The sequence below is a fragment of the Homalodisca vitripennis genome, chromosome 1 (genome assembly GCF_021130785.1).
Source record: "Homalodisca vitripennis isolate AUS2020 chromosome 1, UT_GWSS_2.1, whole genome shotgun sequence".
NCBI lineage: Eukaryota > Metazoa > Arthropoda > Insecta > Hemiptera > Cicadellidae > Homalodisca > Homalodisca vitripennis.
Genome location: NC_060207.1, coordinates 225968488 through 225986847, shown reverse-complemented (window position 1 = coordinate 225986847; position 18360 = coordinate 225968488). Strand labels below are relative to the sequence as shown.

The 18360-nt window shown below is 34.1% G+C and overlaps 1 protein-coding gene across 1 annotated transcript in view; it reads left to right on the top strand.

Moving 5' to 3' along the window:
- Positions 1-17932, top strand: part of LOC124353101 (26S proteasome non-ATPase regulatory subunit 4-like) — a 30317-nt gene extending 12385 nt beyond the window's left edge. Inside the window, exons 3-9 of the mRNA XM_046802924.1 lie at positions 2230-2341; positions 4085-4240; positions 5961-6092; positions 8101-8187; positions 10175-10280; positions 14456-14611; positions 17595-17932. Coding sequence (XP_046658880.1) covers positions 2230-2341; positions 4085-4240; positions 5961-6092; positions 8101-8187; positions 10175-10280; positions 14456-14611; positions 17595-17827 — 982 coding nt within the window. The 3' untranslated portion in view covers positions 17828-17932. The remainder of the gene's footprint in view (positions 1-2229; positions 2342-4084; positions 4241-5960; positions 6093-8100; positions 8188-10174; positions 10281-14455; positions 14612-17594) is intronic.
- Positions 17933-18360: the final 428 nt, after the last annotated feature.

Sequence of the window (18360 nt, the reverse complement as noted above, 5' to 3'; positions counted from 1 at the left end):
AAAAAAAATTGGATGAAAAAAGAACTGGAGGTAAAATGAAACCAACATCTAGATGCAAGCGATGGGTTGATGTTTCAATAGCTGAGATGAAGCGGTTCATTGCCATAGTTATTAATATGGGAATGATCCGGAAACAAAATGTAAAAGATTATTGGGCAACCCTTAGCAACCAATACATTCCCTGGTTTGGACAGACAATGTCTTACAATCGTTTTTGTCTCATTTCGTCATTTCTCCATCTGACTTCGGCAAACACTCTAAAAAAGGGAGAACCAGGGTACGACCCCTGGGTCAAGGTTCGAGAGTTCATGGACTCAATTAATCATGCCTTCAAAACATATTTTGTTCCCTATCAAAACCTATCGATAGATGAAAGTATGATAGGTATGAAAAATCGATCGGTATTCATACAGTAACATGCCAAATAAAAGACACGCCAGATTTGGGATTAAAAAATTTGAAATATGTGACAGTGAGACTGGATATATCTTGCACACGGCATTATATAGTGGTAAAGACTTTCTCCAAGACGGCAATGATCCATTTACTCAGAAAGTTATAATGGAATTAATGACACAAACAAGGCTTCTAAACAAATTTTTACCACCCTCTTCACAGACAATTTTTATACAAAGCTTCCACTCGCTGAATCCTTGTTTGAGAAGGACACTTACCTTACTGGAACTGTGAATAAGAGGACCAAAGATTTGTCAAAGAGTGTCTTGTCAACTAAATTAGGTGAACAACAGAGTGTTTATTTTAGAAGAGGGCCTGTGTTAGCAGTAGGGTACAAACAAAAAAATAACCCGAAAACCAGTATACCTTTTGTCAACAGCTTGTCATGCCAAGATCTACGAGTTCAAAGCAAAAAAAGTCACCATGAGGCTGTAAAGCCATACATGATACAGCAATATAATTTATACATGGGTTGGAGTGGACATGAAAGATAAATCCATCTATCACATATCATGCTCGCGGACCACCACTCGCTATTGGAAAAAAATTTTTTATAATCTCCTTGACATGGCAATTTTCGACTCCTTCATCTTATATTCAAAAAATACAGACAAGCCTATGCCCAGAAGAAAATTTGTGATGGTTCTAATTGATGAACTCACAAGAACAGCACCAGAAGAAGTAGCCCCTCAGCCTGCTCCAACATCAGTAGAACATGCACTGGCACACCTACCAGGGAACAATCAAAGGGTATGTCCTGTTTGTAAAAAACGCAGCTATTGGTGGTGTGAAGCATGCAATTGTGGGGTTCATCCCAATTGCTTCAGCAAAATGAAGCACTTCAGAAGGTCCCTTAAAGGGATAAAAAGGCAGCACCCAGATGGACAAGACGACAATGAATAAAACTGTGAACAGTTTTTTTGTATATAATGTAAATAATAAGTGTTTTTTTTCGTGTGTGTGTGTGTGTGTGTGTGTGTTATAGTTTTTGTGTTGTAAAAAACATCGTTTCTTCATCTAATCTACAAACTACTTCAAAAAAGGTAAATAACAAAAGCATTTAACTGCATGAAAATAATTTTTATTGTTGTGCTACTTAGCAACACCAAATAGGCAAAAATTCAAATTTGTGCATATCCATGTAAGTTTGTATAACATTATGAATATATTCACAGAACCCTATAACCCTGTATATTTATGTGTTCATGACTAAATTTGGTATAATTTGCCTATTATGAAATTGTTCTAGAGGTAATATAACAATAACATGTGGATACTTTTATTTATATTATAAAAATATTTTCTAAAATATTTTTTCCCTTTCATAGGCTGTTGCAAAAAAAAATTTTTTTTTTATTTTTAATTTTTATATAATCATATTCTGTAAGTCTTTACGAGAAAAATGATGTATAATACTCTATATTTAAACCATTCTTAAGATTTTTTTATGAATTATGCAACCCTATAAAAAAGGTGGACGTTTAGGGAAATATGATGGACGCTCGGAGGGTTAAGCTGCAGGATGTGTACTTATGCACAAACAGCGGGGTGTGTAATGACAAGTTAAGAACATTTTGATATTAGTAAATCAGCACCTAAATGGATTAAAAAGTTCTTAATTTTTTGAATATATTGAAGAGAATAAGTTTTGGAATGTTTGTACATAGATATTTGTATCTTTCTCACATTTCTAAATTTGTTTACAAATTATAATACATGGATGCACTTTTATTTATGGTGTTTATCTACAACGTTGTCTTTAATTATTTTTAGTGTTGAGGTATTGGCTACACTGACCTCTGATACTGGAAGAGTAATATCAAAGTTACATCAAGTCCAACCTGAAGGGAATATTAATCTTCTCACTGGAATTAGAATTGCTCACGTAAGTAACACAAAATTCTTTTTCATTGGTAGAATCATATGTACAATTCTAAATATTATTGATGAAGGAAGCTGTATTAATATTTTTTTTGTGACTGTGATTCATGTATTAGTTCTTAGACTTAGAAAGCCTGCCTAAACAATGAATCAGTCTTCCAGTTTACACCATGTTGATTAAAAGAAATTAATTGTGTAAGCAATGTTTTGACGCTCTGTGAACCAGAAGACTTTGATGATACAAATGTTTTATAAAATCTAAATCCAGTAATATTTTTTTTTTTTCTGTTACATAGCTCTGAGAAGTAGATAATAAATAATACTTTAAAGTTGTGAATTACTTTAAAAGTAATTAGATTTACAATATTTTTTTTCAAGTAATGCCTTGTAACAAACACTGTTCATGTAACAAGTACGAGGGTCGTCCACAAAGTAACCTCCGTTTTGAAATAAAAAATAAACCAGTTGAGATACAAAAAGTTTATTATATAAATGTTAAAACTACAGCTTTTCCCTACTTTTCTACATATTCACCATACAAATTCAAGCACTTATCATATCTTTTAACAGTTTTTGAAATTCCGTCTTTAAAAAAATCTGCCGCCTGAGAACGTAGCCAACCTGTCACAGCGTTTTGAAGCTCTTCTTCACTCGCAAACCTCTGAGATGCAATCCACCGCTTCATGTACGGGAAAAGATAGAAATCACTGGGAGCCAGGTCCGGGCTGTAGGGGGGGTGGGTCAAAAACGTTCCATTTGAACTTTTCCAAAAGTTCTGTTGTTCTTTGAGCTGTATGAGGGCGCGCGTTATCATGGACAAACACAACACCAGATGTCAGAAGACCATGATGCTTGTTTTGAATCGCTCGTCGTAGCCATTTTAAGGTTTCACAGTAAAAGGTTTCAGGAAAATGATCCGAAAGTTCCGAGATTGTGAAGCGACGGTTCTTGCGAATTTTCTCATCCACTTTGTTCACCAAGTCATCACTGACGAGATGGCCTACCACTCCGGTCTTCATTGTGAACGTTCGTTCTTCCATTTTAAAAAAAAAAACGAACCCATTGACGGACTCATAGTGTTTGGGCCATACACCGCACTCAATTCACGATGAATTTTAGCTGCTGTGTAAATTTTCGATCACAGAAATCTTATTACACCACGAACTTCACACTTGGCGGGATTTTCTATCACGGCGCTCATGTTTTTGCGTTGTAACAAAAGAACGCGCGATCGCACGATGCTCTCCCTTGCACAGCTAGAAGCGTACTGAACGGCTGCGTACACTGATGTGAGAATGGCGGCGCTACCCCCACTACTTATCGCGCCACGCCCAAACGGCGGTTACTTTATGGACGACCCTCGTACAAACATTTTATGTGTTTACATTTTAGTTAGATGTTTAAAAGACCAGATACATTAAATCCCATGTGGTTTGCAGTGATATTCTGGAAATTGAACATAATCTAAGTTCATATGCAATGATTAAAATACTTTGCAATATTATAACATTTCTTGTAGTAAAATACGTAAAAACATTATCAGTAAATTAGATTGTAGTCAAAAAATTATGTTTTATTTGTCATCAATAAATTTTCCTGTACATTTAAAAGATTACTACAGAATGAATGTAATTAAAAAAAAAGAATAGAAGATATCACTGTTGTTGGTTATAAATGTAAAATTCTCTGACCTGTATTTTTTTGTTGTTGTGTTAATCAAATGTTTAACACTGCACTTCAATTTCAGCTTGCATTGAAGCACAGACAAGGCAAGAACCACAAGATGCGTATCGTGGCCTTTGTTGGAAGTCCAGTTGAAACCGAGGAGAAGGAACTGGTAAAACTGGCCAAACGACTGAAGAAAGAAAAAGTAAACGTGGATGTTGTCAGCTTTGGAGAGGAGGTAATTAAGAATGTGACGATTGGTCAGCAGGCCAATTCACAATGTTTTTTGCTTGCACCATCAGTTTGTGCTTATCAACACAAAAAATGGATAAGCACATAATCCATTTATCCTTTTTTTTATCCTCCGATTGTTAGTCTTTGTTGCCTTAAAACAGTACAGTAACCTTTCTCTTATCCAGCCACCTTAGGACTGGAGACCTGACCAGATAATGATTTGGCCGGATAAACTGATGTGCCCTAACGACAACACACCTCGAAAACTAGACGAACTAAAAAAGAATTCCAAGCGTGAGGAATAAAGGTAAAGATTTCACGCTGCAGCAGGTCCGTATGAGTCGGAGTGTAGTTGAAGCATCGCTTTTGTTCATTTCTGGCTGATCTCGACCAGTTCAAACAATATCTTATTTGGATGAGGCCGGTTAAAAAGATATTGATTTATTGAAAACAAAGTAGTGTGGTGTCTTAAGTGGTGGCAGGTTAAGAGGGAGGCTATCATTGTAATGTGATATTTTAATTGTTCTCACGTGTAACGTCAGAGTATGCTCAAACTCATAAACTTTTCTTTTATAAATTAAAATTTTTAACCATAGATCTGGTTCTACTAATTTAAAAATTAAAAATGGTCATCATGTTTGGAGCATATTTAAACCCTTCTTTAAAAATAATCATCAAACATATATGTCTCGCTCAAATGATTTAATATTGTGCATGGGTTTTCCTCAGTTGAAATGTATACTATAATATTATGTGAAATGGTAAATTTTTCTGGGAAATATGTGTTTATACAGAATGTAGAACACTTTACTCATGAACATTAAGTTCAGATGAAAAATACAATAGAAGAGGAAAATCATTGGTTTTTGTATTCTGTAGCTGCTTAGTTCTGATAATGATTATTCATACAATCAGTGCTCTGATAAAATAATTGGTATGTGGTTACTACAAATTGGTAAACAGATCATAATTACAACAAAAAATCTGAGTCAAATTCAAAATTTTAAATGGAGGCAAAGTGTTCAATCCAGAATTTTGTTGGAATGTAGATTGAACGTTCTGTGTGCAACTAAAAACGTATTGTATTGTTTCAATTGCTTTGATGTTACTTTTTGGTGAAATTGCATATCATGTGATGTGGGACTATCACACATGATAAAAGAAATTGGACATGCCGAGAGAAGAATAACTTAAATATTTTAAACAGATTTGATATATACAGTTTAGTCCCAATTATTTGAGAGCAGACGAATTGTGTTTGTGTGACAAGAGTAAAATTATGATAATTATAGGAATAATTTGAGATAAAATTAGGTCATTCAGAGACGTTTATGTGATTAAACCGACCACACTCGGTTCTTCATTTCCATTCATTCAACTAACTTGTCATTATAAGATTTTTATTTCGGTTGCGATCAGTTTCTTGAAGGAGTAGTTTTTTATCTTTTATGAGTATGAAACTCCTGAAAGAAACCCCACAAAGCCCTGGGGAATCAGAAGAATGGAAAACAGGAAAGGATAAGATCAGAAAGAGACAGTCCTATTGCCTCTTTCTCAAAGTGATAACACTGGGTCAGCTGCTGTTTCTGTCATAGTGTACAAATTTTAAGCATAATAAATGTATTGTTTATTCTATTCCTACAAATTCTATTGGCCCCTAAAACAATGTTGGTGTGGCAGAAGTTGTCTGTAATGTGTCTTATAGGGAAATAACATTTTAACAGATTGTGAACACTGAGTTGCTGACTTCATTTGTGAACGCGTTAAATGGCAAGGATGGAGGAGGAAGTCACCTGGTCACTGTCCCCCCCGGCCCCCACCTCTCCGAGGCCCTCATCTCTTCTCCTGTCATCCAGGTGAGTTGAGTTCACTCTACTATTTTGTCAACATTCTAATAAATATTATATTTTTAAATTAATTTTTTATGGTACGTTTGTTAACCCTTACCGAACCAATGAAGTTACTAGACGTCATGCCTAAACTAGCGCTAAAAGCCAACAACGTCCACTGATGCAAAATAAATTTTTTATTTTAATATTATTTAAAAGCATTTCTGGGTAACAAACTTAGTAAAAACGGTTAAATAAGGTTTATTTAAACAAGAGACAACCATTCGTGTCTATTTTGAAGGTCACGGCTCTTGTTCGATCGACAAAATAGCGGGCGGCCGGCCGGATGTTCATAGTCTCCCGCAGAGCCAACGACGTCTATGACGCGCGCTCAGTCCGCCCGTAGCCATCCATGAGGTTAAATGTTTATGCGCCCTTCCATTTTCGATCCGCGTATTTATCATTTCAATTTTGGTGTTAATCAATATTTTTTATCAATGTGCAGTGTAGTTTATGTATTAATATCATGATGTAGGGCTTTATTGTCAAGTTTTTTTTTTTTAGTTTAATTGCTTTTATTTAATTTGTATATATAAATTTTTACTATATTCTTTATATTTTCTCTAAATACAAATTACTATATGCTTGTTTTTTGTAAAATATTACAATAATATTGTGTTCAACTATCGTTAATTTTATATATGAACACATAGAATGTCAAAATTAAATTTTTTCAGTGAAATTATGATTTTACCATTTTTTGGCTGTAAATTAACAATAAAGAATGAAAAAAAATATTTTGTCGTTTTTTTACCCCTTATGTTATAAGAATTATTAAAAAAAATTGGTTTTGGTATGTGTGAATTTTTTTATTTTTAAGGTGTATGGCTCTTAGTTTTGGTCATTTATTTGTGGCTCGCTAAGGGTTAAATCTATTGATAAAACTTTTGAATGTCTCTAATCCTCCTTTTATGTTTCATATCCGCAATAGAAAACAATATAGAAGTTAAAAGGACATTGAATTGAACTGATAGAAACATCATCTATATAAAAAATAAACTTATAGAACGTCTTCAAATAAATTAACCCTTAAAGCACTGCAGTATACAGATTTTTCCAAACCCACAGAATTGCATAAATTGTGGCATACTTTAATATCTGTATGGTCTTATTTCAATTTTTTGTGTACATTATGGAAGTACAGCAAATGGGTAGGAATGGGTAAATATATTGATTTATGACTGTTGAGAAGTCAACTAGAATCCCAAAATAAATCACTAACCAAGCAATTTTGCTATCACCATTTCGTCTGATGATGCAAAATGTTAATGGTAGAGCTTTTCTCAAAAAATATGTTTATGTTTATCATTTCTTCTTCCAAGAGAAACAAATTAAATACAACGTTGGCAAAAATTAGAACTTTTAAAAAAATCCATAAATGCGTGCTAATTGTATTCATGCTAAATGTTATTCAGCACTTGAAGGGTTAAAATAAGTAATTCACCAACTGAGGATTAAAATAATAAAAATAAGAATTTTAAAAATCTGTTTTTACAATTTTTATGTTTGTCTCCAGGAAGTTTTAATTAAATAATTGCCTTGGGAGTTGAACTCTGTTATATAAAAAAAATAAATTATTTGAAAATGAAATGAAAAGAAAAATATCTTTATTAAAGAGGCGTAGTTAGGGCTACAACTCACAGACTTTAAGATTGTACACACCAATTATGTATCAGAATTTATAAAACTTACGCTATAAATATGTGTACTTATACATCATGAATTCCACAGAGTTTGGATAATGAAATTCGAGTACTGGTGTAAAATCGGATAAAAAATTCTTGTTTTTCTGTTTTCAAATTGAACTTGTTCTGAAAAGTAGGTATATAAAATTGATTAATGCTCTTTACATTATATTATATTGAACAAATATGATACATGTGGTGTACACAATTTTTGTATTTTTATAGAATTCTAATTGTATAATAAGGTGAACTTCAATAAACAATTATTGATTGTACATTTTTTAATCCAGGGTGAAGACGGCATGGGTGGAGCTGGTCTGGGAGGTGCTGGTTTTGAGTTTGGAGTTGATCCCAATGAAGATCCTGAGCTTGCTTTGGTAACATATTTTATTTTTTCATGATACTTTGCTGATTTTTGGTCAATTATATATTTAGAAAAGCATAAAAATATAAATCTACTACTCTGATAACAATTAATAGTGTTACTGTTGTTAACCTAACCACAAGATTTTTACAGGTTCAGATCCCCACATTGCAATAAAAAAATAGAGTAATACAAGTTTAATCATAAGAAAACTTTTGTTTCCATAGTATCAAGATACTTGTACTTATACTTAACTGGAAAAAAAGAGGTGATAACAAAGCATGTGTTTCACATAATTCATAAGCAGATCAGAGATATAAAATACAAATTAATGTAGTGTTTTCTATCCCCTGTACATCTACAACGATGATTGACTTAGCTTAAGAGTCAATATTGGTCTAGGACGTGACGTGATACTCATTGCAAGTTACCAGCAGCTATATGCGATGCAGTATTTTAATTGAGTCATAGTTTTGTTACTTTCTTTCTTTTGAGTTCTTTCTACAGTATTTTGAAAGCTACAAAAAGTGTTCAAACTTACAATCACAAAATGTTGCAAAAAGCAGTTACAGATGCCCTCTCATAATATAATTTAAACTATTATCTGTTATAACTATTATGCCGTTAACATAACAAATTGTAATGTGTTTAATTTCCAAAAATACTTTATTTTTACTATTCATAAAAGATAGATAGCTTTGAAGTGATCAACTCTTGCAAGTGTTTTATGTTGCTTTATTTATTTGTTGCCTATAAAAACGGCTTGATGTGTTCACTTAATATTGCAATATTATTAACTTACATTGCTTTGAACTTACATTAAAATTTTATTTTTAACACAGAAGTTGAAAATTAATTATAGTGTTTTGTTAAAGTGTTCCAATACTTTTGGATTTTGTTCTATACATAAAAATGAGGAAAAAAGATCTTATGAACGTATGTCCTAAAACCCTTAGTTTTCCATCTATCTGTCTGACTGTTTTTTTAATTAAAAACATTATATCTTTTGAATCAGTTAAGATAAAAGTTAATGAAACTTGAGAATTGTATTAACCTTTGGTAGACTTAAAAAAAAAATAAAATATGAACAAAATACTTTTACCCGTTTTAAAATGGCGGATGTTTAAATTATTCCATCAAATTAACTCAAAACCGACTAGGAATTACACACTTCAGCCTGACAACAGTGGCAAAAGCCATTTATAGTGATTATTTGTTGCAATGTGATACTTTTAATCTAAAAAAGTTAAATACAAAACAGTTTAAAAGTAGCTGAAAACCATGTTTTGGGATCTTACAATATGATGAATATTTTCAAAGTGAGGGACTACATCTCCTCCTGTTTTTTTGGAAGTGATATGTATTTCCAAAAACACAAAAAGTCTAAAATTAGCTAAATCAACTTTTGAGTTTTTGGACTTTTATTTATTTTGAAGAGAATACAGTTTGAATTATATTTCCCCTTAACAAAATTAGCTATAAGTGGCTACAAAGATTGTTGTCAGATCCCACATTATATTTTCAAAGGGAATAATTAGGATATGCATTTAAAAACTAGTGCGGTTCAAAAGTATCCAAAGATAGCGTTTTGACATTCTCAACATTTTTTGAGAGTTTAGTCTCTTGTTCATACTAGGGAACGTTGTTTATTGACATTCTTTTGTAAATTATCATGTAGATAAGTAGGGTTATGAAATTATTTAGTTAAATTCATTAGGCGTTGTAAATTCATTTATAAGATTTGCTAAGTTAGTAGAATGTGTCTTAGCAAATCAAACTGAATTCTTTTGATTTTGCCCAGGTTCTCTGGAAAGACATTCCATAACTTCTGTATAATCTGTGGTCACGAGTACCTGAGAATTCTGATTGTTCACCGAGAAGAAACTGCGTTTCTGACATCTTTATAATCTTTTAATCACCTCTGTTTTTCAGTCCTGGTTGTGCTTATAAGTGTCATAGAAAAAGTAATGATCCATTCATTACGGGTATGATGTTTGCAGGCTCTAAGAGTCTCTATGGAGGAGCAGAGGCAGCGACAGGAGCAGGAAGCAAGGAAAGCAACCACTGAGAGCAAAGAGACTGCTCGCCCAGACACTATCAAAGAAGGTAATTATATAATGAAATTTGTACTTTAGCTAACTGCATAGAGTAAGTTGTCTGTCAAGAAGATGCAAAAATACTGAACTAACTGTGAAAACCTGGACTTACTTACCTTTAATTATGTAATACTTGACGAGAAAACTTGTCATATAGAGCTAAAACTGTTTAGCTTAAGCTTCTCATGCAATTTCGTAGTCTTTGCATGTTTATGAGCACTTCTAGTTCAAGTGGTATATTTCTGATGCCAATGTTGAGTTTGCCTTTTTTCCACAACAAAGAAAATATGTCAAAAAGGGTATATTTATTGGCAATGTAATTTACTTCAGTATTAGTATTTTGTTGTTCCATACAGTAGTTGATTTTTCCTTGTTTACATTATCAAGAATATAAAAAAAATGAAAAAAAGAACTCGGTTGGTACGTTGTGCTTTGGGATTGTGTATAAAATATTTTAGTCCTATCAATTGTGCACCTGATAAGGCAATGAGAATACATCTTCATCTAGATTACACTTGATTTTGTAGTCTAGGAATCTCTGATGTCAAAATGACAATGCAAAGAGGTCGTTTTTAGCTTCATTTGTCGCCAACTTCTTTTGGAAGAGTCAAATGGATATGGCTCCAAATTCCTGGAGTTGTATATGACAGCATCAGATTTCAACGCCCCAATAAACGGAAGGTGAACTGCTTAATAAGGAGCTAAGCTTAATATTAACATCAATCAAATTATCACAGTCAAAATGTGATTAAAAAAAATTTTTAGTAGTTTGGTGCATATTGAGCCTACTCTTGAGCGTAGCACTTCTGGTGATATTCTGTTATGTCATTGCTTCTGAAAGGATTAAGTTAAATATAAAATTAAATTTTAAAATGAAGTAACTACATATAGGATTTGTTCTTTATTCACTATTGATTGTGAGGAATAATAGTTTTCGTAGTTCTTACGGTTATGCAGTCAAAGTCAATTAATATCAAAGTCTTCCGGTTCACGTCGTGCTCCAGGAAACATAATCTTCTTGAAATATTTGGTCCTTACTGTAGAGTGCTTCAGATAACAGATGTTAAACCAAAACCGAGTGTAGATAATTGGATAAATAGATCTGAAGAAGATGATCAGTGTGAACCGGAATATTATGATTTTAATAATTTAGTTGATCAAACCAGAAAAGAAGTGTCATATAGGAGATTGATCTTTGATTTAAGTCAACTATTGACAAAAGTCCATTTAGGGTTGTGATATATTTTTTGTCATCCATCAGAAAGATCAAGTATCTTTTAAAAAGTGTTGAGTACCTAATTTTTTATCAGGTTCTGATCACTTTTATTTTTCTACTAGTTTTAACTAATTTGAAAAAAGTAATATTTCAGCACCATTCCAGGTAACTACAGAAAATTTGTTTTGGCACCTAATTTTTTATCAGGTTCTGATCATCCTATAAATTCATTTAATTAATTCCGATAACTCCTACAAATTCTGAAAATCCACAAATTCATCTTGAAGGAAACAGGATTTTTCCGGACATTTGTCATCGTTCAGTGAAACAAGAAAACAGTAACACTACGTTTCGAGATCTGCAATCTGATCTCTTCTTCAGGTAAAGAACTAACCTAATACATAATTACAAACTAAGTTAAAATAAACAAATCTTACTAAAGCGTTGTGGCACGCCTAAGTCAGGAATCACAACCTACATGTTGTTGTCAACTTCACTAACACTAAAGACATGCACTTAATACAAAACTATACAAAACACTAATCATTAAAAGTAAACTACGGAATACAGGTCACAATGCGTCTTCACTCGTCTACTGACCACCTACGACTGACCAGAGGGAACTAGCCAATGGCAATCGTGACGGCTGGCTAAAACAAGATGGCGGAAATACAAGGGAAGGGAACAGGAATGGGCCCTTTCGTTATTATTGGTTCATGCGAGATGAACTTCTTAAAACCATATTGTGACTCCGCATTGGTTATTATTACAAATATCCGATCCGTTTGATACTTTTGGTTTTCTCTTTAGTTTCAATTTTAGAATTGGCAACCAAAGCGGCCTAATCTCGACTGATGGTTGACTGATTGGTTGGTCTGCCAATTTAATGTATGTTGCCTCAATTAATTTCCTTTTGAAGAAATGTGGTTCCCGATGTATTATGTGGGCTTCATCCCAATTCATATGATGGTCTTCGGACCAACAATGGTGTGCAATTTTTGACTTTTCTGTGAAACCCTTTCTCGTGTTTTCTTTGTGTTCTTTTATCCTTACGTTTAGTGGTCTTTTTGTCTCGCCTATGTATTCCCTATTGCAGCTACATTTTATACTGTAAACACAGTTTTTGGAATCCTGTGTGCCATTTTTTGGTTTTGTTTTTACGAGACTTTGTCCTAAGAGTGTTGTGTGTTTTAAAACGCGGTTCTAATGTTGTACTTTCTACCTACTCTTCTAATTTTCTCCGATAATCCCCGGCACATAAGGGATTGACATAAACGCAAATTTATCACAAATCTGTTTTTTCTGACTCAGGAATGATTCTTCTGGTTCGTTTGCACTTATTAATTACTAATTGAGGGTATCCATTGCTTCTGAGATCCGATTCAATTTTCTTAAAATTCTTCTTTTAGTCCATCTTTATCTGAGCACAAGCTCTTTGCTCTATCAAACAACGAGTAGGCTACTCCTTCTTTGACAGATTTTTGATGGTTGGATTGATAATTTAAATATTTTCCTGTGTGTGTTTATCTTTCGAAAAACAGTTGTCTTAAGGACATCCCTATCTCTTAATACACAAAGAGTACCTATACTCTTAATAACACTCTGTGTGTTATTTTTTTCGAAAGATAACACACACAGGAAAATATTTAAATTATCAATCCAACCATCAAAAATCTGTCAAAGAAGGAGTAGCCTACTCGTTGTTTGATAGAGCAAAGAGCTTGTGCTCAGAATAAAGATGGACTAAAAGAAGAATTTTAAGAAAATTGAATCGGATCTCAGAAGCAATGGATACCCTCAATTAGTAATTAATAAGTGCAAACGAACCAGAAGAATCATTCCTGAGTCAGAAAAACAGATTTGTGATAAATTTGCGTTTATGTCAATCCCTTATGTGGCCGGGATTATCGGAGAAAATTAGAAGAGTAGGTAGAAAGTACAACATTAGAACCGCGTTTAAAACACACAACACTCTTAGACAAAGTCTCGTAAAAAACAAAACCAAAAAATGGCACACAGGATTCCAAAAAACTGTGTTTACAGTATAAAATGTAGCTGCAATAGGGAATACATAGGCGAGACAAAAAGACCACTAAACGTAAGGATAAAAGAACACAAGAAAACACGAGAAAGGGTTTCACAGGAAAAGTCAAAAATTGCACACCATTGTTGGTCCGAAGACCATCATATGAATTGGGATGAAGCCCACATAATACATCGGGAACCACATTTCTTCAAAAGGAAATTAATTGAGGCAACATACATTAAATTGGCAGACCAACCAATCAGTCAACCATCAGTCGAGATTAGGCCGCTTTGGTTGCCAATCTAAAAAATGAACTAAAGAGAAAACCAAAAGTATCAAACGGATCGGATATTTTGTAATAAACCAATGCGGAGTCACAATATGGTTTTAAGAAGTTCATCTCGCATGAACCAATAATAACGAAAGGGCCCATTCCTGTTCCCCTTCCCTTGTATTTCCGCCATCTTGTTTTAGCCAGCCGTCACGATTGCCATTGGCTAGTCCCTCTGGTCAGTCGTAGGTGGTCAGTAGACGAGTGAAGACGCATTGTGACCTGTATTCCGTAGTTTACTTTTAATGATTAGTGTTTTTGTATAGTTTTGTATTAAGTGCATGTCTTTAGTGTTAGTGAAGTTGACAACAACATGTAGGTTGTGATTCCTGACTTAGGCGTGCCACAACGCTTTAGTAAGATTTGTTTATTTTAACTTAGTTTGTAATTATGTATTAGGTTAGTTCTTTACCTGAAGAAGAGATCAGATTGCAGATCTCGAAACGTAGTGTTACTGTTTTCTTGTTTCACTGAACGATGACAAATGTCCGGAAAAAAAATCCTGTTTCCTTCACAATCCTTCCATCGTCAAAAATAACCTTTAAACAAAGAAATTCATCTTATTCTGTCTGAAGCAGCAGAATTTTGTCTCTAACAATACAGATGTGACAGGTGACAGTGAGGAAGCATCCCTGGAGCGTGCCCTGGCAATGTCTGTGGAACAGGAGGAGGCACAGACCCTCTCCCCCCACCACACTCCTGACTTCAGCCACATGACCGAGGAGGAGCAGATCGCCTTTGCCATGCAGATGTCATTGCAAGATTCTCGTGAGTATACCGTTAGCTTGCACGTTATTTTATGCATAAGAAACTCAAGCTATCTTTATTGATGAGGATGATTTGAAATTGTAACATTTATAATTGTAATTTTTAGCCATTGTTATTTGTGATAACAATCGGAATCAGTACATTTCAAGAACTGACTTTCTCTTTTAGGCGTCAAAACACTGACACGTAGTTTAAAGTTTTGGTCTGTTTACTGTCAGTCTTCTTGTTTTGTTAGCTTTTATGCATACTTTATGTAAAGTTTAAGGTTTGAAATCCAAAAAAAGAGAGAAGATATAAGTTTTCATAGTGTTTTGTTTAAGTAACACTTAATTTTTGAAAATTGTCTGCGATCGAAATACCAGACTGTGAAAGTTGAATATACCGTGTGAGTTAAAAGTATGGATACACTCTGTTTAGTTTTTGATGGATGAAGATGGAGGGATGGAACTCGGGCCATTTCCCCAAAATGGGGTTTTTGGGGCTCAAAATTTCTAAATGTAAAGTTCCATTAAGTGAAACCTCAATATCAAATTGTGCCTCGTGTTAATTCTTGTAACTGCTCCAAGAAAGCTTTAGTAATTGTGAAAACAATAGTGTCGACTATCAATCTCCTATTTAAGTAAATTAGGTAATGTAATTTTTCAATTATCATAAATAATCTAAAATAAATAAATTTATTCTAAATCAATCAATCAATCAATAATACTTTAATCATAATCATAAAGAACCAGAAATAAGCGTCAAGTTACAGTAAGAAAGACAGGTAGAATAGAAACCAGAATAAGATGGTTTACAAAGTGTTTCTTCCGGTATTTTTGTAGTCAATGCTGAGGAGTCCCTCCAGCATGTGTCATGAACTCGTCCATTGTGTAAATTGATTTATTGATTAGCCATTCTCGAAGTTGTCTTCTCATTGTAGCTGAATCTTGAGTCTTCAACTCGTCAGGTAGAACATTAAATAGTTTTGCCCCTGCATATGAAGGCTTTTTTTCAAACAAGGCAGTCCGGTGGGATTGAAGGATGAAATCGTCGGCATGGCGAGTTTGTCGCCCATGTATGTCTTTGTTTTTTTGGTAACTTGAGTCTGCAGGCAAATAAAACAACTTCTAAAATATACAGGGATGTCACAGTTAAAATATTAAAGTTCTTAAAGACTTCACGACAGCTGTCAAGGGGTTGAAGGCTAGCCATTGTTCTAAGGGCTCTTTTTTGAAGGACCAAAATCCTATTTAAATTACTGCATGAACTGTTTCCCCATAAGATTATGCCATATCTGATCTTTGATTCAAAGAGTGCAAAATAAAGTGATCCTTGTTGCCTCAAAATGTACTTGTAGCTTTCACTCTTTTTATGGCAAAAATAGCCGAGCTAAGTTGGTGGCACATCTCGTCAATGTGGTGGCTCCAAGACAGTTTTTCATCTAGAGTGACACCAAGGTGTTTAGTTGATAAGACACGTTCCAACCCTGGAGTTTCGCAAACTGCATCGTCATGTCTTCCTAGAATTAACTGTTTTGTTTTGCACTCGTTGAAAACTAATCATTGTTCAGACAGTACTGTTGAGCCATATTAACAGATATAAAGGTGCTTATTTCAAGTTGCTCTATTAATTTGTTGCTAGATACAAGAAACTGTGTCATCAGCATATATGACAGGATAACTAAAGTGGTTTATATGGGATGGAAGATCTGATATAAATAAAAGAAACAGTACTGGGCCCATTTACAGATCCTTGGGGCACTCCTCTGGTTATGGGTAGAGGGGAAGATATTCCAGTTTTCTGTTTTTTCCATTTAGAGTATGCTTGATGGATACTATTTGTTTTCGTCCTGTTAAGTAGCTGCCAAACCAATTCAAAACAGAGTGCTTTATGCCCAATGAGCTCAATTTGCTTAAAAGTAGCCGTGATCTAGACAATCAAAAGCTTTACTGAGATCAAGAAAGGTGCTTGTGACTGTGTTGCCTGCGTCAAATATTGTCAATTATGTGTTCGATTAGGTCTGTCAATGCTGTAATGGTTGATTTCCCCGCTAGAAAACCGTGTTGTCTGTCAGGAAATTAAGTGGTTTGTGTTAAGATGATCCATTAATCTGCTCAAAACTATTTTCTCCAAAACCTTTGAAACTGTTGGAACTAAAGAAATTGGCCTGTAGTTTTTGAATCTCATATTTGCTTCCTTGTTTGTGTAGAGGAAACACCTTTGAGAGTCTCAATTTAGAAGGAAATACCCCTTGGCTCATTGATTTATTGATAACATCGGAAAGAGGATGGCAGAGTTCCAGTCTGCAAGATTTTAGGAGATTAGCTGAAACTTCATCTATTCCGGAAGACGTAGAAGAAGATTTCAATTTGTTAATTGTGTCAAGTACTTCGTCAACATTTTGCAGGTTTGAAAGGATGAAATAGTGTTAGCTGTAAGGTCAGGTAGGTATTAAGTGTTGTCCTTTGTTGGTAACTGTTATTTTTCTTTAAAGTTTTCTCTGCTATTGTAGCGAAATATTCATTGAAAATATTTGCCACCTCACCAATGTCGGAGACTGTTTTCCAAGCCAGTGTTAATCTGCCATTCCTCCTCTTGAGGTGATTCTTTCGAAGGTCTTACTTTATTTATTGTTTCCCAGATTGCTTTGCTTTTATTAGAGGCTTGGTTAATATGTGCTTCATTTGTTTGTTTTTTTACTTCTTTCAACTTAAGGTCATATGTCTTCTTCTTTGCTGAGGCCCTTACTTTGTCTTCTTGGCTGTTGGTTGACAAATAACGATCCTGAGCTTTCAGGAATTGTTTCCTTAGCAGGTCAATATCAGGATTTAGTAGTTCAAGATTATTCTGTCGACTAGGCTTGACTCTTGTTTTGGTCACAGGACAGGCAATGTCCATAGCCGATGTTAAAATGGAAAGGAAGTTGCAATTTTTGAATCAAAACAAAAAGAAATTGGTAAAGAAGTAAATAGTTAGTGAGTATTAATGTTTTCTCTAATTACAGAGGAACCTACCACCACCAAGGACTCTGCGGAGAAGAAGAAAGATGAACCTACAGAAACACCAATGGAAGTGGAGGACTACGCAGAAGTGATAAACGACCCTGAATTCCTGCAGAGTGTGCTGGAGAACCTGCCCGGAGTGGATCCTCAGAGTGAGGCGGTGCGGCAGGCTGTCGGGTCCCTACACAAGGGCAAAGAGGCGAAAGACAAGAAGTCTAAAGATGGCAGCAAATAAACATTATATTAACTAGTTTGCTTAATTTTGTGAAAGTTCTAATATAATATCTTTTTTCAAATAATTGTGCATTTTATGTTGCAAAGTAAATATTCTGGCTGAATAGTTTCTTTTGAACTTATTTCACCATCTTTCTTGATTGCTTTTTAAATAAAAAGGATATTCTTTATAATTGGTGGATATTGTATTCAATTTGTTTTTTCTCTTACATAGAAAATGTGCTTCACAACCCTCCAAAGATGTTTTTACCACTAATAAACTTGTGCTCTTTAAAAACAATGTGTTCCACAAGTTAGGCGTGATTTTCCTTTAGTCAAAATTTCATATTTCAAAAAGTTGTGTTCAAGTTTTGCAATTACATTTTTTAAATTTTGACAAAAACTATTTCTTATTGTATTCTATACAGTTGCATGGTTACTGGATAAGGTTACAACTTGCACTAGACCTAAGGAGGGACTGATCTGTTTCTCCACCAGCGGAGTTTGAATGGTTTCAGACGGCACTAAAATAAAGTGGCACAGGCGCCGGAATTG